General features: G+C 45.5%; 1 protein-coding gene across 1 annotated transcript; it reads right to left on the reverse strand.

Moving 5' to 3' along the window:
- Positions 1-1,836: 1,836 nt before the first annotated feature.
- On the reverse strand, positions 1,837-27,511 carry LOC129380087 (techylectin-5A-like). The gene is made up of 6 exons (XM_050173162.3): positions 27,199-27,511; positions 17,333-17,534; positions 16,802-16,944; positions 15,409-15,514; positions 6,979-7,146; positions 1,837-3,943 (listed from the first exon to the last, which is right to left on the reverse strand). The coding sequence occupies exons 2-6, from the start codon at positions 17,472-17,474 to the stop codon at positions 3,630-3,632; spliced, it is 873 nt and encodes a 290-aa protein (XP_050029119.2). The 5' UTR covers positions 17,475-17,534; positions 27,199-27,511; the 3' UTR covers positions 1,837-3,629.
- Positions 27,512-27,883: the final 372 nt, after the last annotated feature.

The following is a 27,883-nucleotide window of genomic DNA, read 5'->3' on the forward strand; positions in this document are numbered from 1 at the left end:
GAGCAAGCGGATGTAGCCTGAACTGATTTTTACTGCGCTATAAGTGCTACTGTGCTGTGCGCTGATAGTATGCGGCGATAGTTACCGACTGTGATTGTGTATCTGTGCTCCCTTTCCCTCTCTCTCTCTCTCTTGCTCTCTCTACATTTCTTTCACAATACGTTCCCCTTCCCTCTCTCTCGAGCGTAGGGTAACAAACCGGATCTTCCCCTTTCGTGAACCTCCGTGTCTTTCCTTTCTTCTGTCTGTCTCTCTTTCTGACCAGACCGTGAAAGAGGTTATCACGCATTTCGAGGAACTCATTGAATGACTTGCAACCTCTGGCTTGGCATCAAAATAATCATGACTCTCCTGTTTAGAGGGTCTTGTTAGTACAAACTTTCTGTGGCAAGAAATAAACTTTTGCATGTCCACTTCGCAGATTCTCCTGTGTAATAATATCACACGCTTCAAAGAGTCCTGGAACGTCAAAACGAAGCTTCCAAGGTCTTCGTCGTGCGGTTCATTACTGATTTGAGAGCTCACTATTTTCCTTTCAGGGAAGTGTTCTTTGTTCATTCAGTCTGTAAGTATAAAGGCTTCTTTTAAGCGCTGCAATTCCGAACTTAGCTTGCTCTCTGTTAACGGTGACCGATATCCCATTATTACTGAGTTCCCTAAATATTTGGACGGAATCGGTGCTGTCTTGCACATCAGTCTTTAGCACGCAGGCCATGAGCCGTGAACTTATTCTATTCAACGCTATACACATGGTGGTCGCTTGAATCATCGAACCTAATTTGGGACTCTTGGCAATAAGTGCCAGTTACTGTCCGGGCTAGTCATTTCCCTCATCATCTTACTCTACATTTGGTCTGATAAGAACTCTTATGCCCACATCCTATGAAACAGGCTCCGTCAGTCATGGTTTAGCGGTGTTCTTCCTGACATTTCCTTGTCGTGCCTCACGAATGCCGAGCTTGGTGTATTTGGTTCGCTGTCTTCACAATCATTTGAAATTTTCATTCCTTTGAAGAGAACTTCGGTGTCAGAGAAATCACTCTATGAACGGAGCAGTGCAGTGCGCCACTTTCAAACTGCCCGGTCTTCCTTATCAATGCGCTGAGCACAATAACACTGCGAATGCCGCCGCATTGCGACTAGATGTGTCCTCTCAGCCGCTTCGTGGTGAGCGTGCGCTGATTGTCCCCGTCTGTGACTCCCCTTATATACGAGTTTGGGATGTCTGTTCCCACCCATGCACGATACGTTTGCGCGGCGACGCTCGTTGGCGTATCCGCGACGGTTCCACACTTTTTACCGAGTGACATGCACAGTGTTGTTTTCATAGTCCAAATCTTTGCCGTTATTATGGCGTTCTCGATGGATGCATCGCGCGTCGTCTTTTTTGCTTTCTGTGGGTGGTACACACCCATCATGTAACGTTCTCGAAAGGTACCGCGCGCAAGTTTCACACGTTCTGTAGACCATAGGAGTGCATCGAAAGCGCTCACGTTTGCAGAAAAATTTCGCTTGTTTTGCGACAATGGGAGACCATCATATTCACTTGATTTGCGAACGATGGAACTCTAAAAGACTACGAGCGTATCCTTAGGGAGAAATGAAGGCCCGATGTTAAAGCCGCGTAAACAACGAGGGTTCATCAAACCACGCTTATTCTCGTTTTCTTTCCCTAGTTAACCAGCAAACTCAATTTTCTCTGAACCACATTGCGGTATTTCCTGTGCTGTGGACTATTTACCCAATTTTGTTTTCTTTAAGCCCTACGTAGCTGTATTGCCACGTCTGGAATCTGTGAAGTGAACGTATAACTAAGTAAATAAATAAAAAAATAAATTGTCCAAGTAGATGGAACTTTATTTTAGCAGTGGTTCCAGCTCCGTGCCGGATGCCATATTACTGTCGTCATCATTCTCGCCCAAGATGAGCAAAACTGCGGATAGGTGGTGCTGCTCTACTACAAATTCGACTGGGAACGCCTGGAGTAAGAGGTTGCGCAGCCCCTTCCCATGTTTCTCTAGGCATGTGACGTCGACAACGACCTGGTAACATAGCGTGCAAAGGGCTAGTGGGTGACTTCTAGACCACGCTGGAGAAAGCACACGCAGCCGGGGAACTACTCCTGCTCAAGTCCTATTCCATCACCGAATCACTTGTTTAGCACAAATTCTTGTGTCGTGCCTCTGTTGTTGCCAGGCCCACAAAAGGTCATGTGGCATCACCTCTCAGGAAGAACTTCAGGTAGTTCAACTTGTCGGCCACTGTGAGGCTTGCGTTGCGATGAATCACCTCAGTTATATCCTCCAAAAACTCTGTCCGTCGACACAGGTCTTCCGCAACAAGGGACGTGGCAAGCTTAAGTATCTTAGCTACAGATGTCCCAGAAGGATTGCCTAAGGACAACTTCTGAACATTAGGCTCTGAGGGCGTGGCCTGCAAAAGCATTGTTGCTGGCTCAGACGCTCACTCTAGATGCGGGCAGCGTTGCCCTCGTCCTCCACAACGGTGCAGTGTGGAGTATCTTTGCCTACCAGCCGTGGTTCACCACTGTTCCACATCATGATAAAATATGGTGCTGCGGCCAGTAGAACAGTGCTCCAGCGCCCATAGCCGTCCGTACGCAGAGTAAACTGGAGACCTGCTTAAGGATATCCCTGCCGTTGAATTCAGTTTTGATGTAAATATCAAATATTATTCTAAGTAGCGCAAGCAAAGCCTGATGGGAAGTTATACTATCGTAAGAAAACATGAAATGCTGGAAACATTTTTCTAGCCTGTACCCAAGTACAAGTGCCGGGTTATTTTAGAGTTTTAGGCTGCGAACTAGCAACAAGCACGTAGTTCTGCTATGGTTTCGGTGTAGCAAAGTATCCATTGACTGAAATAAAACATGAGGTTCAAGGTCATGAAGCAATTAAGACACAGTCTATGACATATGCCACATTGGGGCACTCTGGATGACATTTTGGCATCTTGGGGTTCTTTAGCTGGACCTAAACCTGTGTAAACAAACGTTCTGCCCATTCTGACCCGATCCTAATACTGCCTCCACCGTAGTTCATCAAACCCGCGATCTCATCCTCGGCGGTGGAATGATAACCACCGGACCGTCACGGCGGGTAAGAACTGTTTAGAGCGAAGATATTTTATTTCGAGTTGAACTTACTGTTCCCATAAAATAAGGCATTGATTTGTATCGTCTTTTGTAATGCTTCGTCATAAAATCCTTACTTTCTTAGAGGCGTTAGCTGAAGCTTTTGTCTATATAAACAAAAAGCCAATGTATCTTTCCTGCAGAATTATGGTGTAGCCGTAGGCCCCCGGCATAGGGACACAGACGGTTTTAATCGAACTTTCTAGGGGGGAAGGGGGCGGGGGGGGGGGGGGGAGTTACAGTGTGATTTTGCACAGAAAAGAAGACGCTACAGCTGTAAAGCTTTCCACTGTCGGGTCCAACGAGCATGAGGCACCAGGGACGCTGCAGTGGACTCCGCCTACTCAAGCGCCGGCACCGAAAAGAATGCAGTCCTCACAATTTGCGCAGGCTTCACTCGCTGCTTCTAGCTTTCTTCCTTGCTTGACTTTCTTGCGACCTAATTGCCATTTTTTCTATGCTATCGCTCCCTTCTTCACAAAGGAGGTGGAGAATCCAGCTTGCTTCGGCGGTCTAACAGCGATCCAGCCGGTCGTATCATCATGCGCACACTGGGGAACGAATAATGGTAAAGGCGGGTGGGGTATCCCCGCACGCTCCACTCAATGCCGTCAGCGAAGCTGTCGTGCGGTCCGTTCAGATTCAGGCCATTCAGGTTGGCGAGGTGGCACCTGTTGTACCACCAGCCACCGCGGTACCGGGCAGCGCAATTTTCAGATGGCGCCCCGTCATTGTCCCTTTCGAAGGTGGAGAAATTCTGACCATTGCCGTTCACCAGTGCGTCCCAGCCTGAAACATGGAAGCAGCGCACTGTCAGAATAAATACGGTAAAACGTCTGTCCTTAGTGTTGGGAATAATCATTATACATTTTACCGCCTCAGCAGTCACAATACGTGCAGCCAGCTCGGCAAATGATGGTCGCTGGCGTACCGGGTAGTCTTTTAAAGGGAAGCGTTCTCTGGCAACCCTCGCAAGAATTGCTAGCAGTGGTTGCTGTTGTTGTCTATACAAACATCTTGCCAAAGAAAGAATAAAATAATTGGGCGCTCGACGCTGCGATGGAAATCCGGTCTCGAACAGCCCGATTCTCTAACCATCAAAACATAAACATCTTTTTTTCTTGTTCGCTTGTCCTTGGCACACGAAAGGCATGCGCAAAATTAGGCATCCATCGCACGCATACTTCATACGCATTAACAACAAGAAGCTCTTTGAGACGACTGACGTGGGCGTTTTGGCGCATTGCACATGCGCTCAGGGAAGTTGTCATTGTTCCACAAACACAGGAGTAAAGTGGGGCCACAATAGTCAACCTTTTTCATTGTCATTATACTTCTCTCTGCATGCACCTATTTTTGCCATTGTTGTGCCTAAAAACATCAAACGTCGCATGGAGATCACTACCTCGGTGTCTCTTAGTGTGTATTCGCATGAATTGATCTTTGTATTTTGATAAAGGTAGTGAACGGTGTACTGCATAAAAGGCTGTCCCAGCTATCATGCATTGCACTCTTTGTAAACAATACGGGGCGGAGACAACTAAGTGCATATTTTTCATACTCGAGTGGTGCAACCGCCTGTCCGTTGTACATGTTCTTCGATTCGTCCTCGTCCCCATAGCGCTGTTTTTTCTTTAAATAAGCAACGCCAAATTTCCTGGGATGTTTTCACGGGGTTCTTCCCACTGCTGTTTTTCTTCATGAACGCGAAGGAAATTAACCGACAATTACCATACTCTCTAATGCGAACATTGAGCACGGGTATGAATGTGTTTCGATTTCGCGATATATTGGGCTGGAGCGGGCAATCCGTCTCGTGCGGCACGTTGCACACGAAGCGAAATGTGGCGCGACTTCCTCGCTAATTGGAAAATTGCGAGTGGTAGCGCATGGGTGACGCGTGGGCGCGATTCGCAGCAGCCTCCGCAGACAGACTTTTCCTCATGCAGCGCTTTGGTTCCAAATACGGTATCGGCGGACGCGCTTACCTTATCGTCTTATGCCTTATCGCCTTGCTTACGCCTTATCGATGGCATGATCAGTGAACAGGTTAGACGCGTTACTATGGTGCCATCTCGTAGCGATTGTTGCCGCACAACACGTCTGGCGCACGCCTACGCTTTTCTTCCCCCGCTTTCGCAGTGCCTTCCTCCTCTGCTTACCTCGTCGAGTTCTTTTGACTGTCGCCGTCTTTCATTCCCCGCTGCCCTTCACATTCGCTCTTCCATCGATCGCTTTGCTTGTTTGTTAGATTTTGCAGAGGGACGTCGACGCTCAACGCAGGAACGGGTGCTTAGGCGCTGCGCACTAAAATTGTTAGACCTTCAAACCAAGCAGATCAGTGGGACAGAGTTTCTACGGAATTTGGAGCATTTTCAGAGAAGTACACCGAGCGATTTCGATCATAGAATGTATCACGAAATGTGTCCCGGGATTACCAAATGGCTCAAGAGACTCAGAGATATTTGCAGTGAGTGTGCTTTCTTGAAGATAGCACCTCTCATCATGAACGACATGGCATACAAAGGAGCCGCATTAAAAGGCCACCTTTTCCATTTGTATACATTCACCTACTGAAATTATAAAACAACGATCGATGACTGTTGCGGCGCGCATGGAAAGTCAGTTGCAATTCATTTCTATGAAACAATGCGCTATCCTTTTACAACCTTTAAACACAAACCACAGAGTACAATATTGCTTACTTAGCAGTCCATTGCGTGATGCCATTGTAAGCACGTAATTTACGCAAATTACCTCATAAGCAATGCATAACGATAATCCCGGTACAGACAATTTAATTTAAAGACCGACATGTCCCCCTGCATATTACTCAACTTAAACACCTGCTTACCTCCACTATTTAGTTCCTTAATTTGTCGGTTTCCCTGCCTCTGCTCAGTTTGTAGGCGACTAACAGAAAAGATCATTGGGCCCTCGCTAAACACCCGCTACAATATAACGTTTTGCCTAAGGCAAATACGCGCTTAGCCGATCGGTAATGTAGTCATCTGACCCACGTATTATTTTTATATACTAAGATAGCATCTCACAATTTCACGCGAGAAGCTGTTCCTTCCTATATTCCAGTATATGAAAGTGATGTTTCTGTCTTTTCCTTTTTTTGTTTGCCGATTATTACGCAATAGTATGGAGGATGCCGCATTTCTTAAAATTGGTCGCTAATACGGTGCCCTGGTATGGATCCAAATCGATAAAATATTATTATTAAGAGGGCAGTGGCACCATCTTATGGCGAAAAATGATACCGTTGTCCCGATCCTATTAGTAATGGTCGCGATGGGGTGTCGTGACACACATACTAAAGTTCGTCTGAATACAGAATGGTTGTAATCAAGAGAATGGGCAGATCGTAATGGATGTTGTACCACGAGCAATCTCCAGGCAGCAGTGTGTACAGTGGGAGAGGCGAAGACAGGAGACGACGCGCGTTAAAGAACCCCAGATAGTCAAAATCAGTTCAGAGTACCACACTACGACGTGCCTCCTAATCACATGGTTTTGGCACGTAAACCCTCCTCCTCCAAAAAAGTGGTTGTCGAATGTCAGTTTGATCAGCCGATAAGACTGCTAAACCAAGACACATTTTAAATTTGTTAATTTTAAAGATTCGCAACCCGGTACATTGAATTCCTTCTATACAAGGCTTCGAAGGCTCCTTCAAATGGGACGAAACACTATTTCGGTCGCTAAAATTCACTTACATGGCAACCCGGTTAGAAACCTGCACGACAAAAGCTATCGCATCGAAAAAAAAAAGGCATTCGGCCTGAATTCCTGAAGTAAAAGCACAAGAACATCACCTTCTGGTCCTAACAGCTTTCCGAGTCGCAACTTGAAGAGGTTCTCTTCGTTCTCAACACGAATGCTCTCGTAGTCCACGAATGCGCTGTCTCCAGTCCTGTTGCTCAGCACGACACGCAGAGTAATTGCCTCGTCGTCTGAAGTGAGCGCGTGCAGCGCCTTGTTTCCTGCAGGGAGAGGATGGAGTCGAGTAAGGATGTGTGTTCAAATATTTCGGTGATATTTCGTCATTATTTGCGTAAGAGAAATAGCTTCGGCTTAGTGTAATAGGTGCCTGAAAAGGTTTTCCTAACTCAGCATTGTTGTTTCCTTAAAGGACATGTATTGCGTAAAGCCCTCATAAGCAAACACTTTGCCGCGGGAAAGCGGCACAGTTTGGCGTCGCAGATGATTAAGGCTTCATCTATTATTAGTGAAGATCGAAAAGCCGAATTCTGGTAAGTTCGAATAAAGCATGAGTGCGCTGACAGTTTCTGTATAGGACGTTTTAGCTCTACCAAGGCTGTTTAAGACAAAATGATATTACTTATGCTAAATGCGTTGAGGCATTCTTACCTGACGCTGGAGCATATTTCAACTTCATGCAACGAGATTATATGGCCCCGAACACTGCCGTCCGTAGGTCAACGTAGAACTATTAAATTTTTCGCATAGTTCTTTCATGTGCGAAACATTCAACACGTCGAACAGCGCATACGATGGGACAAGTGAAACGGACAGCTCAGGGAGTTCGATCTGTTCGCTCCTCTTCAACTGCCGTTTGCGTTGTTGGACATCTTGAATGTAAACTTGCAGCTTTGAGAGACGCCAGGTTTGCCGAAAAAGGAAGCGCAGGGAGGAGTTACTCTTACGCCCTCTTCATCGCGATGCCACCAAACCATACATCAAGAACGCAAATACCCCGTGGCTTACATCTTATCCGCCATCAAACACGCTGACAGAAGTGGCCTGGACTGAGGGCACCTGCTCGGTAATCCGCTGAGTGACAATATCTTTTTTTTACAGCGAAACTGTATAGCGAATCTGTATAAGGCCCAGATCCGGGGTTTCGTCGCTTCTGGAAGCCAAAATAACCATTATCAGCAGTGGCTCGAACGTGTCGTCTTCTTCGTTGGCGCCCCTCGGCGCAACCACGCGAACGCGCTCGCACCGCTTCTCGCGCGTTCATCGTCGTCGTATTCTTCCTCAGCTGGGTCCGTTTGCAAACAACTACCAGCATAAACAAGGGCTCCTTCGAGAGCGGCTGACGTCACGGCTCTATAGGTGAACGACGTAACTGACCTCAGTTTTCTTCCACCGGTGCAACAGCTAGGCCGCGCGTCATCAGGACTGCCAAAAAACAGCGCGCGTATGAAGAGCGACGAAAGGAGCAGCGACGCGAGTGTGATCGTCGACCGCGTGTGGACGTTAAGGCGGGGGCCGACAAGCGTGCCTGAGAGGCGGCACGTAAGCGACTAGCGAGAACTGACGAAGCATACCGCGAGTCAGAGAATGGTGCAAAGTGCCTTCGGCGTCAACGGGTCAACCTGGATGAGTTTAAGGGTGGGAACGCGAAGTTCCAAAGAGACTTCCTTGATCGTAATTTCGGCTGCGACGTCTGTGACAGGCTATGGTTCGGTAACGACATCGCTACGATCACCGCAATGACGGACGACGAGAAGCGGCGCCATGCGTTGGAGGTGTTAAAGGTGTGCTTCCCCTACGAGTGTGTGTCGGACTTCCGCGTGCGTGGCACACGTAGAGAGGCTCAGTCAAAGGGGGCGGTTTCACCTTTCTCGACGACGAATGGTTTCCTGTACCCGTATGTGCTAGCGCATCTTCCGAAGCTCAACGCCGATCGGATCAGCTGCGCTGGTGATCCACCTTCGCACAGATTTCTTTCTTTCTCTGTCTCCTTCCGCGCATGCTCAACTGCTTATTACCACCAGCCGAAGTTCTAGTGCCTTCGAAGTGAGAGACACGCGCTCATGTGTTCTTCTGGGCTGCTGCTGATGATGATCTTCTTTTATGGCTCATCATCAGTGAACCATACTCTGCATTTTCCTAACCATTTCAGGATGCTGATGCATCTACATCATGCACGAAAGCCTGCAATAAATTGCGTGGGGCTGTTTCTATGCTTCCAAGTTTTCAGTATTTGTGTAGCCCCAAGTGTGATTATTTTCATTTCTTGGCAGAATAAATAATGCTTCACTAACTATTACAATCAAGAGCTATCATGTTCCGTCATATTTTTCTAAGAAAGAATGACTCAACCAGGTTCGTCAGAACTAAACGTTATGCCTTGACGCTCGGGCAAGCTAATACATTATGCGATCTCACAATTGCGCTTAGCTGTACCGAATTTCCGAGCCGCCCCATTGCATAAAGGACCTCAGTTCTGCTTTTTCCAGCGAAGCGGCATATGGTTAGGGCATTTCCGTCGTACACGAACAACCAGCGGACTAGCTAGTTCACGCTCATCGGCGCAACACGGCGAATTCGATCGTGCCACTGCTCACACGTTCCTTGTTATCTTCTAGAGCTGGCTCCGTTGCTGCTCACTGCTTAAGCAGGTATGAGCCATTTGTTGGCAACAGGAAACTATCGTCCTCATCATCATCTATAACAACAACAGCTAGCATCATCAGCAATGGCTATATCATCGTCTTCTTCTTCCAGAGCGTGCTCGTTTGCGCCCCTCTGCGCAACAGCTCGTAGGCGCCCGCGCCTATGCTTGCGCGTTCGTCGTCAACGTCTTCCACAGCTGACTCCATTGCCGCTCATCATTCATGTGTAGAATTTCATTTCTCTTCTGTCATCGTAATGGGGAGCCTACATTGATTTTTTTTTATTTGCAGTGGCATGAGCCATTGCTTAAGGTGCTAGGAGCCATTGTCTTACGTGACGGACGCATTTAATACCAGATGTGATACGAAAATGTGTGTGCATAACTATCGTCAGGATGACCACTGATCAGGATAAGAAATATGTTCGTACTGTTGTTCAATTTTTATGTCACATCTGGGTCGTGTGCTAAAACACCTTCGCGGGTCATCCACATTCACCGAGTTGGATGGTTCATGACTTTTTTTTTTTTGTTATGCTTCTTGCGGTAGCATTTTCCTGAAACTGAAAGAAATGCATGTGGTACGGTTCATATAGCTTTGTTAACGGCAATTTAGCAATGTCATGTGGGGCAGAGACTTCGAAACTGACAAAGAAGCTTGAGAACAAGTTAAGGACCGCACAAAGAGCGATGGAACGAAGGTTGCTAGGCATAAGGTTAAGAGACAGAAAGAGCGCGGTTCGGACGAGAGAGCAAACGGGTATAGGCGATATTCTAATTGACATCGAGAGAAGACAATGGAGCTGGGCAGGTCATTTAATGCGCAGGTCAAATAGCCGTTGGAGCATCAGGGTTACAGAATGGGTACCAAGAGAATGGAAACGCAATCGAGGACGACAGAAGGCTAGGTGGAGCGATGAAATGAGGAAATTCGCGGACGCTAGTTGGAATCGATTGGCGCAGGAGAGGGGTAAACGGAGATCGCAGGGAGAGGCCTTCGTCCTGCAGTGGACATAAAACAGGATGCTAATGATGATGATGACAACTATTATTATTATTATTATTATTATTATTATTATTATTATTATTATTATTATTATTATTATTATTATTATTATTATTATTATGACAGAAACATTGCGAATTATCCCGAACAGCAGGCCACAAGTACACCATTAATAAAGAAAACTCCGAACAGTTTACAGAAAAATTAGAACGCCATGTGTAGACTTTCGCAACAGGCATCTGTTTCAATATAGATACCGCACCATTATGCATGCTGTTCACTTCAATATTGAGGCCTGTTTTGTTTAGGCTATTGCGTTTGTCTGCGCCTCCTGTTTTTATTATGTATTGAGTCCCACGCTAAATCTTACGTTGTAGAAGGCAAGTAAATCGGAAATTAAAGTTTGTCTTTCTGTTCATACTTATGGAATCGCAAGTGACAACCATCGGTAATCTTTATTTGCGCATAAAGAGGAGGGAAAAGCACGAGGACTATTACAGTTTTGAAGCGTTAGCTCGGGCCCAACACAGACACGGCCTATTGAAATACATGTAAAACGCAAAAACGTTTTTTCTTAGATAACCGCTGAGCAGATTTTAATGAAATTTGTTGCATTTGAGAGAGAAAGTTAAATTCGAGTGACTGTTGGAAGCGGAATTTCGATTTAGGGCCTCAATTTTGTTAAAAATATTTTCAAAAAATGGAAAGTTGGAAAAAAATAGAAGCACGAAGTTTGCAAGTTAATAGCTCTGCATCAAGAACAGGTATCGCGCTTCTGTAAACGTCAACCATTAGATAATTCAAAACGGATCAATTCGATATGTCATTTTAGAACTTACGTGAATTTACTACGTTGGTTACAAGGGTTCTGCAAAAGCTATATTTCCATATTACTAATTTTTTTACATTTATTTGTAACATATCAATTTTGTCCGCTTTAGATGTACTATTAGATGCAACTCACAGAATTGTATTAGACCTTTTCGTGGTTGATACAGAGAGTTGTAAACACGATAGTTTCATTCTTTTTTTAATTTTTCATATTTGCCAATTTTTTATATAAAATTCACGACCCAACCCAAGTATTCCAAACCAAAAGTTACTAGATCTTAAGTTTTTCTTATAAATGCAACAAACCTCGTCAAAATTTGTGCAGTGGTTGCCGGGTAAAACGAATTCTCCTTTTACATGTATTTGGATAGGAGCGCTCGAGCTAAAGCTTCCTCATAAAGGAAATACCCATGGGAAATAACAGGCCTTCGCCACGTCGCAGGTAAGCGGTAATTGCTAGCTGCCGACCAGGCAGAGGTTACGGGAGAGAGTAGAGCGTCGGTGGCCGGAGCCGTCGCCACTAGGGTGTCGCCAAAAGCTATTACGAAGCAACTGTGTAGCGTCCTCCATAAGGTTATTTGCCGACGATTGTGTAATTTACAGAGTAATATCATCTAATTCTGACACTTTAACGCTACAATCTGATTTAGACAAGGTAACTAACTGGTGCGACACTTGGAAAATGCGACTTAACAGCCAAAAGTGCAAACTAATGAGGATTTCCCGCAATAATGCTTCGTCTAACCTATCCGACTATCACTTGAAGAACTCTGTAGTCGAAGAAGTCAGTTCCTATAAATACTTAGGCGTCCACATAACATCTAATCTTTCCTGGCAAACACACATAAACCACATCACTAACAATGCTAACCGTACGCTTGGTTACCTCCGTCGCAATTTCTCTATGGCACCCGCTAACTTAAAGCTACTTCTATACAAAACACTAATACGTCCTAAGCTTGAATATGCATCTTCTGTATGGGACCCTGGCTTGGATTACTTAACAAATGCCATAGAATCTATACAAAATCGTAGCGCGCGGTTCATTCTTACTAACTATTCTCGGACATCAAGCGTAACATCTATGAAGGCTACTTTAAACCTCCCTCTCCTCTCATCCCGTAGGAAGTTAGCACGCTTATCACTGCTGCACAAAATTTATTATTACAATCCGGAATTAAAATGTGAACTTTTGTCCGAACCTGCATATATATCATCTCGTACTGACCACCGGCATAAATTGGGCGTTCCACACTGTCGCACGAACCTATTTTTTTATTCATTTATTCCTAAAACTACCAATGAATGGAATCATCTGCCGGCCTCAATTATTAACATAACCGATACATCTGCTTTCAGAACTACTATTGAAGAATACTTTTGTTAATCCGCACTTTCTCATTTTTTTCTTGTTATTATTATACCCTGTTATCTGCACATGCTGTATATTTCCACTCCCTTCTGTAACGCCTTCGGGCCTTGAAGGTACAATAAATAAATAAATAAATAAACAATGTCTTGGCAGTTACAATAACCATGGAGGGCTAATTACCCTAGAGCCAACACTTGGTTAGGCCCTGAAAGAAGGGAGAGGCGCCGTGAGGGGATATTGGCTTGCCGAGCCTCGCTAACTAACGTCATTACCCCACTAATCTTTTTTATTCTTTCCTTCATCAAAGATATTCGTCTTTCCACAAGTGCAGCACCAAACCCGCTACAGCAGTCTGCTCCCGAGTAGGGAAGCCACAGTGAAATAACGTGAACGTACTGAAGCAGTCTGTGGCACAAAAAATTTGGAGGACGCTTAAGCTTCGCCTTTAACCTCCTCATTCCATGGACACCCAATTGGGTACCTCTTTCTTCAATTTGACAACGATTTGCAGTACGGAATACTCGCTTTGAGACCCGATTTACCCGCTTGGGTACATTGTATCGTCCGCTTTGTGCAAGAGATGGCGCTCTAAGTTTCGCCGCGGCTGCCGCATCTGCAGTCAAACATGGCTTCTTCCAGCCCGCACGCGTCTCCTGCCCCCCCCCCCCCCCCCCTAGTAAGTAAAATTTGCTGACGCTGCCTTGCGGTCCTCCTCGTAAATTTTATAGCGGTGATAACAATGGACACACTATAGACCTTGCTGGTACATGTTTATTACGAGTATTGCACGATGTATTGATACTAGGTGTGCGTGAAGTTTGAGCAACCCAATCGGGTACTTGGGGATTCAGTTGTTCTGTGGTGATTTACAGGAAAGTACCTCACAGAGGACGAAATCCAGGCTCTTTTGGAGCGGAGTGATGCGGATTTGTGATGCTGAGTGATGCGCGTTTTCATCCATTTTTCGGACATGGCCTGCTGCAACAGTTGGGTGCAGTACATGAGGGACTCCGAAAAGGCCATGCTTCCAAAGAGGAATCAGCTAGATTTGATAATCTTCAAAAGAAGCATTGCTCATGTGCTATTAAATGCAGACCGTCCTAATTCACAGCAGCCTAATTTCGGCGCAGATGGCGATCAAAAGTCTACACCTCTCAAAAGAGCCAAGGTGATTCCTATACCGCCAGACGAGGTGCGTTACGACAGGACTGGACACTTTCCAGAACATGAAAAGCTGAAGTTCCAGATGAAGTGTCGGAACCCGCTGTACAAAGGGAAGTCGCGAGTAATGTGCCGTAGATGTAACGTGTTTCTTTGCCTGCAAAGTAAGAACTGTTTCCTGGAGTTCCATACGGCCTAAGTCCCAAAGTGCCCACTTGGGTACCTACAAACTATCTTTCGGTCGCATTTTTCGCCCGCAACATTTTTTATCAGTTGTTTAGCTGTTCTTTGCGTTCAAAATTGTTCAAGAATTGATGTCTCCGGACTGAAGAGGTTAAGAGTGGAATGCGATAGCATTCAAAGATCCCTGACAGCTCCTCACGGTTCCCAGCAACTGGAGCGTATGTAACCGTAACGTTTATCGGGAAACGCTGGCCACGAACGTTATGCACGAAGGCGGGCTTTGTTTTAGAAACGCGGCCTGTGGCGTGGGGCGCGATGCGGCGGAGCCGAACGCAAGCGGGAGGTACTGCACGGAACTGAGCGCGCCGCTCCGAGACCCCCAAGACACCCACCAGCGCGCCAGCACGCGCAAAAGGCGGATGCCGCGGCCGGTCTGCGAATTGTAGAAATTCTGGAAAAAGGATTTCTTTGAGTTTTAGCGTAGCAGAATTATGCTTTCTCGTATAGTGGAATTACAATCCGAGAGATATCATGACTGTAGGTTGTGTGCAAGTCGTAGTTTACGATTTTTTCAAGATATTTTAGCTTGAGAAATTGAATTAGCTCAACAAATTTCCTGCGTCGCATGGAGGGCCTGGGTACGGGTGGTTCGACAATCTTTTTCTCGAAACGACGTCCGATGCCGACACTGGATTTTCTGCTACATGGGCTCCTTAACGTTTGCGTATTCAGATTTCTGTAGCTGCTAAGTAGCACTGAATGCCAAAAAGTTAGTCCGGGCGCACTGATAGACACACTGAGAGGCAAGCAGCTTTCCGCAGAGGCATGCCTTTCGGCTGTCTTCTCTTACGCGTGATCTTGACCGTTCTTGAGACTGCTAAGGGGTGGCAGCCGCACCGTGAGATTACAGGGTGCGCTAAAATACCAAAATATCAAAATATTTAGAAAATCAGCGTGCCTTCAATACTTCTTTTAAAGTTGCCTTGATAGACTCTCTTTGCTTTCTAGTTTTATATTTGTGTTGGCTAGTGGGTTAGCTTTTTGTCTACGAGTGGATCATACCCACTATCAGAGATTAGCCAAGAGTCTGGTGGGTTAGGAACATATAGTTGAGCCTAAATTAAAACGGCAAAGATACATTTTTAACAGATAAAAATAAAAATGAAGCCATGTATGCCCTCATAGACTGTCCTGCCTTTTTCATCTTTGCCGCTACTCAGCGTCAGCCTCATCATATGTCTGAATATCCATATAACTATTTCGTAAAAACGTCAAGCCCACTATAATTCGTTACCACATTTTGCAGAACTTGCGTAAAGGCGTATTACCGATCCAATACTCCTCGCTTGCATTTCCAAATCCATTCGCGTACTCTGTCCAGTTTCGGTAAAAGTGATACACGCTGTTGCCGAACTGGCCTCTCCTTTGAATCACCTGCAAATAAAGAGCAGGAATAAAGTATTCTACACAGTAAGCCCTGCGCTTTCACGTCATTTTCTTGCTAAATTAACAAGGTATATAACTGCGATAAACACATCTTAGGTACCTCATGCACTTACCGGAGGCTGTCTATCTATCAGTGGTTAGTGGCTGTCTCCAACTGCCACTAACCAGGGCCACTGGGTAGCCCATGGTAGATTGGGTAGCCCATCGAGCTGCTGTGCTGAGGAAACCGGGTTCGAAAGTGAGTACCTATATACCACTATACAACGAACCTATTTTGACGCCTACATGGACCACTGGGGATGGGGCACTGGTCATGTAGCAGTGGGTGTGTACCGCTGTTCAGTGAACCTCTTCGACGATGCATTGGAGCACTGGGCTTCTGCCCCTCTGTCTGTGCAGCTCTTCCATGAACCTTTCTGACACCAACGCAGGTCACTGGGCATGTGCCAGTAAGTACGTGCCCCTTTTCAATGAACCTGCTTGACGTGAACTAGCGTAGCTAAGTATGTGCCACAGGGTATGCGACGCTCTATACTAATAAAAGTGAGTGTTTAAATTTCTACAACGCTATCAAACTGATGATGATTAATTGGTGTCGTCGATATATTTGTGCCAACTTTGTGCGAAAGTAGTGGCGGCGGGCTAAAGCACATACCACAACGTGCTCACCTTTGTGCGTCCTGATTTCTTCCTCCTCCACTAATTGTCAACAGGAATCTTGCGCTCCAAGTTTGACACGTGCAAACGCGGCAGCTGATGAGAATGACCCGCATAGGCTGCATTGTTATCGCCAAGGGCATTGTAGCTGAGATTTTAATATGTATCTTGTATTCCGCCCATGCGATATCATTAACTGCATGATGACGCCTCATGATACCTAAGACAATATGGAGTAACAAATATTTTAACACTTAAAGAGAGCAAAAAGGGGGAAGGAAAGACGCAAAAGTATACCGCATGAACTTTTCTTTCTTTAGTTTACTACCCTGCGTTCTAGAAGGGTGTTACAGCAAGGAAAAAGTAGAAAGAAATAATAAGAAGAAAATATTACGTGCTCAACCTGAGCACGTTTGGTGCCGTTCCTCGCCAGAACGATGCGCTGGTTTAAATAAAAATTAGTGAGACCAGCACATGCGAAGATAATAGAATAAATGCAAGCATTTTCGCATATTTGTTACATTTTATGCTACGGCTACCTTCTAAATAAACAAAATGTGAATCATGCCCGACCTTACTATTACAATGTTGGCTCAGCTCATCGGTCGTTGTTCTTACCGTCCAGCCTCCGCCATCCGTCTCCATATCGCAGTAGACGCTCTGACCCAGCGGTCCAGCAGCCGTGTGGAACACGCTGTAGACTCCGCTGGAGCGCTGACCAGCGTGTAAGAGATCGGTGCAGTGGCGAGGCTGAATTGTGGCTATAAGACAAGAAAAACAAGTGCATTATGCGTATAGCCGACGACCACCTCAAATATGTCTCGGAAAGCTACATTTGTTTTCTTACAACAATTACGCGTTACCAAGTGATTTTATTCTGAGATGTGATGCTTCTGTTTCAGCGCTGAGTGTTTCAGCTTGTACACCATAATTACGCCTGGTGCAAATATTGAACCACAAATTGCAGCATGTTTCCCGAGCCTAATCACAATTATCCCGCGCAATCACCTCTATCATATTACTCGCCGGGCTACACGAGCATGCATATTGGTCTATTCTTGCGGTAAGATGGCAGCCCACGAGCGTTGACATACCTACGGGGGAAAAGTTTCTCTCCGTATTTCACAGTACCAAATGCGAACAACGTACATTTTATGTAATCGAGTAACTGTGCCAGTTCCCGCACACGTTCCTCGGCCTGGTCAATGGAGGCTGTTGCGACTGCTGACGACTGCGCCGTTGCGACTGCAGCGGCGACGGCGGCACAGATGAAAGTGACGTAGCCCGCCATTTCGTTACCAGTGCAGGGCAGGGTCCAGGGCGCTGCTTAAACGTGGGAGAAACTTGTCGCCTGAAAAGAATTCGAATTGCGTGATCCATTCGGTGAGCTACTCGAGTGGGGCCAGGTGAACTGTTAATTTCTTTTAAAAAGATGAGAGCGAGAAGAATGAAGAGGCAGGAGGGGCTCGACTGCTTATTTATCACAACTATATACGAAGTAGGAATGACTCCAGAGAACACAAAGCGACAGGGAGTTGTCATGTTACAGCACAGCATAAAAACAATATAACAATTACCTTTTCTGTGATTCCTCTGGCTTCATTGTTTGTTACTTCTCATCGTTAAAAGGAAGTGGTTTCACGAGGGTCGGTAAGTATAAAGCATGAATAAACATTTCTGTGATTAGCAGAATCAAAATGACCTCAACATGTGGCCTGTAATAATTGGCTTAAATCTTTCTAATCTGGAGTGTTCTCGTGTCATGGCATTCGAAGTGCATGATTCGCTTTTAGTATAGGGTATTCGTTTTGCCGGCATGCTCTAATGGCGTGTACGTCATCACAATGACACAGCTTCATTGTTCTGATGGCACAACGAAAACACGAAAACACCTTTTATTCGAGTGCACGTACCCGGCATCCGAAACCCCTCTATTCACGCGTACTTGCTTAACTCTGGCTGGGCCTGACCTCTTATGCTTCGAATACGAAACGTTTGTCCACCAGCGACGCGAAATTGATGCTTATTGTATACACGACCAGCTGACATTCTTCTTATTCTTCGAAAAAGTTCATCGTAGCACCGGCACTCCACATCATCCACCAAATTTCTTGAGCAGAATATTTGGCGAAAAATTTAATAAAATGAGACCATGTTGCTTGATTTAATACAACAGAGCGCACTACAGCTAAAAATGCACTGACTGAGAGATTTATATGAATTATACCCAATGTAGACGATAAATCACGCAATTATCTCTCTTCTTCTCAGTAAAAACGGAGAAATTGTTTGCAAAAGATCACAAAATATTGTTGCCCCACCCAAAAAAATAACACGGGCTCTTTTCTACTGCCTGTCTTCCGGGCCTACTTTAAATTATTTACTGTTGGGAAAATGGCGAGGAGGACAAGCACTAGAAACAAAGCAAAATTATGTCATTATGGGCACAGAAGAATTTCTAGCGGTCGTGCGATTGTCGAACACGGAAAAATGAGAAGCATACCCTTCCGACAGCATTAAGAAAAATAGGGAAAGATTGAGGCACCGTGGCTTATTGCGTCTGCAATGTGGAAACCAACAAAAACGTTTATGCGTTTCTTGGGATGCACTAGCCTATAATGCCACTTGTGATGAACTTAGCGATGAACGCTTCATTCGGCGTCTGTGCGTCTCTACTGCAAAATCTCCTTCTTGTCATTGAGTCCACTTTCTCCGTTCCGTAGTGCATTGGAATCAACTGGGTTTAACCTGGTCGGCCTCCCTGTTTCTGGATTATCAATTTTCGCTCTTTCTCGTGATATAGTTGCGATCATTGTGTAGGGAAGAAGACAACGTATAGCTGCGAACGAAAGGAAGTAGAGGATGACGATGTGAATATTGACAGCTTCTGCTGGAAGCTCTTGAGCTCGCCTTAGCCACCAAAATAAATGTGACCTGCACTAAATCAAGAGTGCTGGAGGTGCTGGTTAAGCACTCACAATGACGGAAACACCACCACTGCAGCTTCATCGAAGCCGCCGACTTGCCACCCTTCGGCCATCTGACCTTACAGAATATGTCGACGTCTCCGACATACCAGTTGAGGAAGTCAGTCCGCAGGCAGCGCCTATAAGGGTAACGCATACCATTCCCCTGCAATATTATCGGAAACCGCACCTCTTTCTGGAAACAAGTCGTAGAAGATGCTGAAGAGGAGCTTACCCACTAGAAACGAGTAAGCATATTTAACAGGTGGGATTCAGCCACAAAGGTATGCACCCTGCTGTTCTCCCTCATCAATACTGCACTCGTCTGGTACGATAATCATGAGGACGCGCTTACAACGGGGCAACGTTTTGTGAAAGAGTTGAAGGCGTGTTTCAGGGACTCACTCACTAAAAAAAATAATACGCGCCAAACTGACGCTCTCGCAACAGGCCTAGCTACCAGATGAGACGTGCACAACATCTTGTCTGGAAGTACTGGAGCTGCGGAATGTGGGCAATGATCGGATTTCGGAACAACACAAAAGTCGGACATCTGTTGAAAGGTATGTCTGAAGAGGCGTAAACATTTTTTTCATAAGATGAAAACACTTGAGTTCATTGTTTGACGTCCTTCGGCCATTCCATAATCTTCTATACACTAAAGTTGCGCCGCATTTCAACAGAGGTTGCTAGTTGGCGAACGTGTCGGCGATTGCCAATGTGTAGACACGCTCTCTTTCATCTTCGACCTACTTTGGACCCTCCATCAAATTACCCATGAGGAACTTACCCGCCGTGAAGAGACGTTCAGCTGCGCACCTGATAACCCCAGTGTGCAGACGCCACACTAGGCAATGATTTCGTCGCTTTCAATCCTCCTTGCAACGAACAGTTAGCTAAGTGGCCGCAATGACCAGTGCAGCCCCACATTGAAGAATGAGGACATTCTTTCCGTCATTGAGCTGTGACCAAGGCGCAAGCCTCGTGTGTTCCTTTCGACGCCCAATCTCTTGTTATGATACCGTCGACTAACCTATTCACTACACGATTCACAATGACACTGCTGCTTCTGTTGAGGAACAATCAACATTTCGGCCTCTCTCGGGTGTGGTACTCCTAATTTGCCACAGGTAATATATCACGGTTTCGCAATCGCCATGCAACCACCTCGCGGTATGGCCGGCCACGACATTTTACTCGACATCAAATGCCCTACGGCATCACGAGGTCCAGCACGCTTTCTGTCCAGAGGGAATTATTAGACGATGAGTTTCCGGAACCGCCATCCGGGATCTGACAGGAGTCTGAAACCACCCCCTTATCTTCAACGCAGCGTCGCACACGATTCCTTCGACGCTGCAAGACTTCCTAGCGCGACCGATGGAGGCGAGGTAACCGAATATTTGCTACCAATAGAAATGCTACACAAGTTCATGCCTAAAAAAAGAGTGCATGTCATTTTTGACCCTACGACTGTGAAGGCTGTAGAAGATAATAGGGCAGCAGTTTCAGTTATGAATGTCACTTTCAAAACATCTTAAGGCGAAATGTTGTATTTAGGTGGCCGAAATCGACGTTATGCGGAGTGAGAGATAAGCCGTGCTGACTTTTTTTGTGTGTACTGCTGACAGGTTTTTGGAAGGCGTGCTTCTGCGTGGAGTCTGCTATTATTCCTCGATCAATCGACGATGGCATTTTGGACATGGGCTCCTTTAGGAAGTTTGGTGTAACGCTCGATTTCTGCACAGGAAAGTAGTTCATAGGTACCCGAGTCCCTTCGGTAATCGTGGAGAATGCGTTAGACAACGAAATTCGATTTTCTGTTTGTGTGGACACTGTTCTATCTCCATCACATGCGCTTTGTGTTTAAGCTGTCTGTTGAGCAACGCCTTCTACAGTTTCGAGACTGTCCTTGAACCGATGTGCATTAACTGTTTAAAGAAGAACCTCTTAGTTGGGTACTGTGTTGGGTGAATCACCCGAGGGCGTGCTGGCTTAAGGAGTGTAAACTGTTCGGCGGCTTGAAACTAGCCATCTAAAGACAGCTAGAATCTGGCCTACTTCACGGGATACACGTGCTCACCAGTGGGTGTACTTAAGGATGTGTCTTTAGAAAGTGATGGTATCTGTTATAAGAAAACGACCTTTTTCTTTACAATTTAGAAGACGCTAAACACATGTGAAAACCGAACGATGGGGCGCCTGCTTTCGAAGCGCACCTAAGTATTACACCCTGTACAAAAGAACAAAGTGCTCTCCATATCAGCGTATTGAACACGCCATACAATCAACATGAGGTCGGTGAGTCCGATTAGAGAAAAATCAAATAATATTTCATCTACGGAGCGTAAGATCATCGACGAACAAGTGCTCGAAATAATGCAAAAGAAGTTATTACAAAATTCACCAAGTCGCTAGGCAGCTCGTCATTCTTGTAAAGAAGAAACGTGGTACTTGGAGATTTTGCATCGACTACCACCGACGGAATGCTTTGAATAAGAAGGGTGTTTACCAGCTCCCACGCATTGGTGATGTCATAGAGTGCCTTGTATCGGCCTCTAACCCTTATTATGTAGACCTACACTCCGACTATTAGCAAATTTCAATGCACCTTGAAGACCAAAAAAAGGAGACAACCTATGTAACCACAGACGGGCTCTTCGAATTTAATGAGCTTCTATATGGAGTGCAACATGCTCTCGCAACTTCTGACAGATTCATGGATGCCATTCTGCCTGCCTTCAAGTTGAACATCATCTGTATGTGCTACCTCGACCCCATTATCTTTGAACGCACATTCAGCAAGCGCCACTCGTCGGGGTGTTGTGCAGAACTACATCAAATCCACATGTCTAGTCCTAAACTCCAAAAAATGCCGTTTAGGTGTTTGCCAAACTCTTGCGTGAAGTTATCTCGTTAACAAAGATGGCATCCGCCCCAAAAGGTAGCAGCCATTAATGCGTTCAGTGCGCATTGTTCTCTGAAGGGGTCCCATAGTTTCCGGGACCATCTCTTTATTGCTAACTTTTCTTACGTGGCGTGTCTTCTGACTGCTTCCAGCATTTCATTTCATTTTATTTGGGCCCATTTACAAGCAAATGGAGGTGGCCAAGATAAAAGCTGCTTATTGGCAGCTTGTTTGGTCCCTGGCCCCCTTTACATATAGGCAGACTGGTGGCAAAGAACACTCTCCGAATTGCAAAACAAATAACCGTGGGTTACATCAATTAAAGGGAGTAAGGTTTCTTTCACTGTGAATGCACGTGGTTTCACGTGCATGATGTAAATCGTAGTTTTCGCCGGACAGATGAGCTCCGATGGTGCCAAGGCATGGATGTCAATGCCGGCTTCTATATAAGAATTCAGTAGCCGTGGCCAGGTGTTTGCGACCATTTGATGGCCGTAATTTGCCGCACACGTGTGGACCCCCAAATGCTAGAGTTCTTTCCGTCAGTTGAAGTTCCTGCTGAGGTCACCACGTGTTCTTTGTCACTTTGCACATACAGCACCGACAGAACTTCACACAAATGCAGTTGCATCGACATAGGTGCCTTCCTGGTTATCACCACACTAACCGCGAACACGTGATTGCCCATTAAAGTCACTCAGTAAGCAGGCGCTATCACAATTACACGATCTCAGAATGAGAATGTCTCAACGGAATCCGTTGTTCAGTGGTTTCGACCATGCCTGTATGGGAGTTCTTGCAAAGTTGTAACCGACTACCCCACTCTGTGTTGTCTTGTCATCATCTGTAACCTGCGAGGCCGCCTTGTGCCTTGGGCCCTCAGGCTACAAGAAGACATCTTCACTGTTTCATATCGGAGCGGCCAACGACACGCAAACTTAGATTGTCTATCGCGTATACCTCTCGGCTCAATGAACTCTGACGCACACAATTTCAATCACCTTATAGTTTCCGCGCTGTGGAATATGTCGGATATCAATGGTTTCAACACCTAACAGCACAAGGACGCCAGTTTGACGCCATTCCTTAGCACGTACTCTGCCCGAGTCTACCACAGCAAGCAATTTAATGCACGAGACTGACCTTTGTATAAAAAAAAACAATGCCAACATTAGGGCCCGTTTCCTTCTAGTCGTGTCGGAAAGCCTTCGAACAGCGAGTCTGTGTGAATGCATGACGACCCTACATCTGGGCATCCAAGTTGTGCACGAAAGCTTTAGCGTACCCAAGAACAATTTTATTGGGTCTAAAGGGTACAGTGTGCGGAATCATAAGGTGTCATTTGTATAGTATTGTTCCGGTCACAAAGGTTAAACTACTACACCACTTGGTCGCTTGTAGCCGGCTCCTCCAAGCACGCCTTTTCAGCAATTGAACTCATGTGTCTTTGTCCCAAGTCAGGCAAGAGCAACCACTGAATACCCGTTTGTGTTGATTACTTAACGCGATGCTGCAATGCTATGGCCAACCCCTCTGCAATTGCAACCAGCGTGCCACTGTTCCAGCGAAAATTTGTGATCTTCCGGCAATGGCTACCTCACGTGATTATCAGCCGCTGCGTACGCAGATTCACAGCGCGTGTGTATGTATTTATGTATGTATGTATGTATGTATGTATGTATGTATGTATGTATGTATGTATGTATGTATGTATGTATGTATGTATGTATGTAACTTTGTATGTATGTATGACCACATTTTTCCGCCAATTCGAGTCACTGGAAGGTTCATGGTCAGATATGTAGAGCATCGCACTGCTGTGCTGAGGAAAGCTGGTTTGAAACGAACCATTGGACTAACTTGGGTTACTGAGTATGCGCAATGTATACATTCGTGCCACTCTACACCGAGCCTCTTTCACACCGACATAGGTCACTGTAGATGTGCGACAGTGTAGGTAGCACTGTTCGAAGAAACTCTTTGACGCTTTTGTCGCCAGCTTGAATCTGCAGGTCTGTGCCACACTCGGCCGGTGTTGATCTTGAATGAACCTCGTAGATGCGACTTGAGTAACTGGCTTTGAGCCAGTTGTGCCACTCTTTAATGAACGTCTTTGATGCGAACTTGGGTAACTAGGCATGGGCCACAGATGGGCCGCTCTACAACGAAGAAAGGATCCCTTAAATTTATCCCCTGCTGAGCGGAAATAAACGTACGTCACAAAGGTTCCTCACGGAGAACAACCTTACACATTAGCATGCTGCGGAACAATTGCAATGGGTGTGTGCCAATTTTCAATGAACGCATTTCACGCCAACGCATTTGCTAACTGTGCGATGAATTCACTGGTTATTTTCCACTTTTCAAAGAATCTCTTGGTAACGTGGGTCACCGAATATGCTCCACTGAGTGTGTGGCAAGCGAGGGAAGAATCCTTAGTGTTGGCCGGCACCATCACGCCACGCTTCTGCACTCGGGGGCACGTGTGTGCAGAAAGAAGCGCGAGACAGAAGCCCATTTGGCGTATGACGGGTTTCTCAGCGTTCGCATGCACCGGTCCGCCATGAATTTTGTACGACACTCCAGGCTTCGCGGTGGCGGCGCTAGATGGCAGCGACTGTTCTTAGGGTATCGCGAAAGAAAAGTCCCGTTGTAGTTCATGCCTCATACATAACTCGCTTAGATAGTGCCAATATGTTGTGCCGCTATAGTGAGTAAACTTTAAACTCATATCTGTAAGCAGTTATTATGAGCTGGCCTCTACCTATTTTTTATAAATTATGCGCTCACCACCGCCAAACACGAGACAATCGGTTATATGCCTTTCTCTCTTCCCTATGCACGTCCTCCCTTTTCGTGCATGGAAAAATCCTTCTGTAGCGAAGGCCTTAAACCTAGGAGATGAAGATATCAACATGAACAGGTTCGCTGGTCGATCATAAGGTCGCCTTGGCGGCCAAAATAAATGTCCCCTGCACTCATAAAAATAATGTGTTCTTGCTATTTTTCTCGTTTTCGATGTCTTTAGAACCTGTGAAATACAGCTTTCAAACATTTCGTAACTTATGTACTGCAAATAATACTTTACGGCATGGGTGCCGTACTGTCAATTCACCTCAATTGACATCAATTCACTCACCGTGCTGTCAATTCACCTTGAGCTTTCTTTTGCTCAAGAGCAAAAGAAAGTTCCGTTTTCTTACAGTGTTCTACGGAATTCATCTGTACATGTATTGTTCGAAAACGCACTGAGACCTGTACCTTGTAAATTAGGCCGCAAGACAAATACCTATGAGATAACTGGTAATGATTGCTGATTTGGCTGACTGCTAAACGTTCTTTCAGTGGTCATCTTTCTCTCCGATCGGGGCGGGCAATCATCTGACGCATTTTCTGGGTTTCTGCCACAGTTGTGCACCAGTGTATCCCGTATAGTGCAACCATTGTGCATATGCTTTTACTTTTCATAATCGCCTCTCTTACTCCTCCTCTATTCTAGGGAACCAAACTTGATGTTTGGTTCTGCCGCTCTGCCTTTCCCTCGTCACTTTTTTTTATATCCCCCACCGCAGGCAGCGAAGCCGATAAGAGCCACAAAGCAGTACTACGTTTCTGATCTCTTACCAAAAATTTTTTAGCCCCTTCTTTTCTTCTCAGATATCATGAGAAGCGGACATAGTTATTTAGAAGTATCTCTGGCATAGCTTTGGCGCTCTCCAGTGTGTGTAAATTATGGAGAGCTGTTTTCAGTGTACTCATGTGTACTCATTTTAACCTGTTAAGTAGGAGGCATATAAATCCCAAGAAAATATATTTATTTTCTATCTAACTGCACAAAACACATCAAGTATAATCATAATCAACAAGAATAAAAATATCTTAAGGAAATCTTTTTCAGCAATACGGGAAAAATCCAAGGCAGAGAAGTGGGCTTAAGCCGAAGCCACCTAACGCTTCATTGGGAATTTGTGCGGGCAGCTCTCATTATATGTGAACCATTGGTGTACATCTCATTTGCTTTACATTGGCAACACCACTAGAGCCGGAGATCCGACGCTGGTGTGTCTCCCCTGACAACGCTTTCAAAAGAAAACGAGTTGCATGCCAAACTTATTCTTCGTCATACGTGTTTCTGCTCCAAACCAATTACTGACGCTTGCTGCCTGTGATTCAGAGTGGGCCCAAGACATTTAGCCAGAAACTTCGTACTTAATATCGAAACTCCGCGAGAACTTTCTTGCTGGTGTGTTGCGTGTGGGCAACACTCGTCAAAAAAGGCTGAAGTTAAGTCGTTTCTACGTGCTTCTTATTTGTTCCACATGAGTTCGGTTGTGCCGTCTCTTCTCAGTTACATACCTCATATAAAACGTCCACTAAGAGTTATCCAAACATGTAAAATGCGCCGGACTATTCATAAAACACGTATACTGAAGAGCTGACAGTACAGCATTGAAAGTCATGTCACTACTTTTCTTTTGTACTAAATTGAAAACAAAGTAAATCTGCTCCTTACAACGCTATCAACTTGTCATAAATGTATAGCCTGACATCAGCGTAAATATATTTGTACCTAGTTAAAGTCGGATTTTTTTAAGATGACATTAGAGTGGACACAACTGGTGATGGGTTCTTCGCTACAAATTTCAAGGAATTTGCCAGCGCCTTTCAGAAAGAACAGTGATTTAGCGAAGGTGCGAAAGGGACGCGTGCTATACAACACTTTCTTTTTCTTGCTGACACGTTCTTCTGTACACTTGGCAGCAGCTAATAGAAGGTAGCGGCAGTGCGGAACTGATGTAGCAAAGTTCAAACAGCAGATTGATTTCCCTATTCATCACAACGTTTTCCGTGCGCACATATTCAATTTTGTCTTAATTCTTGGTGACGCCTGATCCAAATAAGTTTATCTTGGCTTGTCCCCTTTTTTTGTACTCATTGCTAGATGCATCCATTTGCTTTTATAGTAAGAATTAGGTGGGAATATTTGACGCCAATAGTTCTGAAGTAAGCAATTGTTGACATTAGCGCCTTGAGGCTTGGCTTCCTAAACGTCCAAGCCTCTAGTCCTCTTAGCTACGCAAGTACAACTTCAACAGGCATCTGATGGTAAAGAACAAAATAACCATTTCTGGAGAACTTACCTAGGCGGGGCTGTGACGAAAATGCTGCGCTGCGCGGAATTCGGATATCTCTTGTGCCGGCAACCTGCTCAGGGCGCACACAGAATACTGCGCTCTCTCATATATTCCCGCACACTGTCCGACGTCTGCCGAGGACACGTGCCGGCAGACAAAAAGAAAAGAAAGGGCGCATGCATTTCAATGACCCGATATCCCGGGACAGGCTCTCTTTCTCAGAACTTTCTCGCATGTCTGCAACCATCCGTCTTTCTCTCACCGCTGTAAGCACTCGCCCAGCTCAGCAATCCAACGAAACAAGACACCGACAGAGGGGCTCGGTAGGTCGGTGTCGTAAGGTCGCTTGAGGCGCCAGACGAGAAAACATCTGCAATCACACTGGTCTTGTGGGCAGAAAGTCCGTAGCGACTGAATCTGCGTCAGCTACGGCGTTTTCTTTCCTCATAACTACATGTCTCTGACATTTGTCCATTTGACTTCCCTTATACTTTGTTCGCTTTCATTTCGGTTTCTTTCTCAAGTCATTGCGTTCTGTGTTTTTTTGTCCCTCAACACTTTCCGTCAACATCGTTCGCCAAACTCACATGCAGTTCTAAAGGGTTGTTCTTTTTTTCTTCTTTCACGCGGCCACGTGTTAGATGAGTGAGTCTCTTTACTGTGTATTTCGCGCTTGTGTCCACTTCCTCTC

The sequence above is a fragment of the Dermacentor andersoni genome, chromosome 3, assembly GCF_023375885.2.
Source record: "Dermacentor andersoni chromosome 3, qqDerAnde1_hic_scaffold, whole genome shotgun sequence".
In the NCBI taxonomy this organism is placed as follows: domain Eukaryota; kingdom Metazoa; phylum Arthropoda; class Arachnida; order Ixodida; family Ixodidae; genus Dermacentor; species Dermacentor andersoni.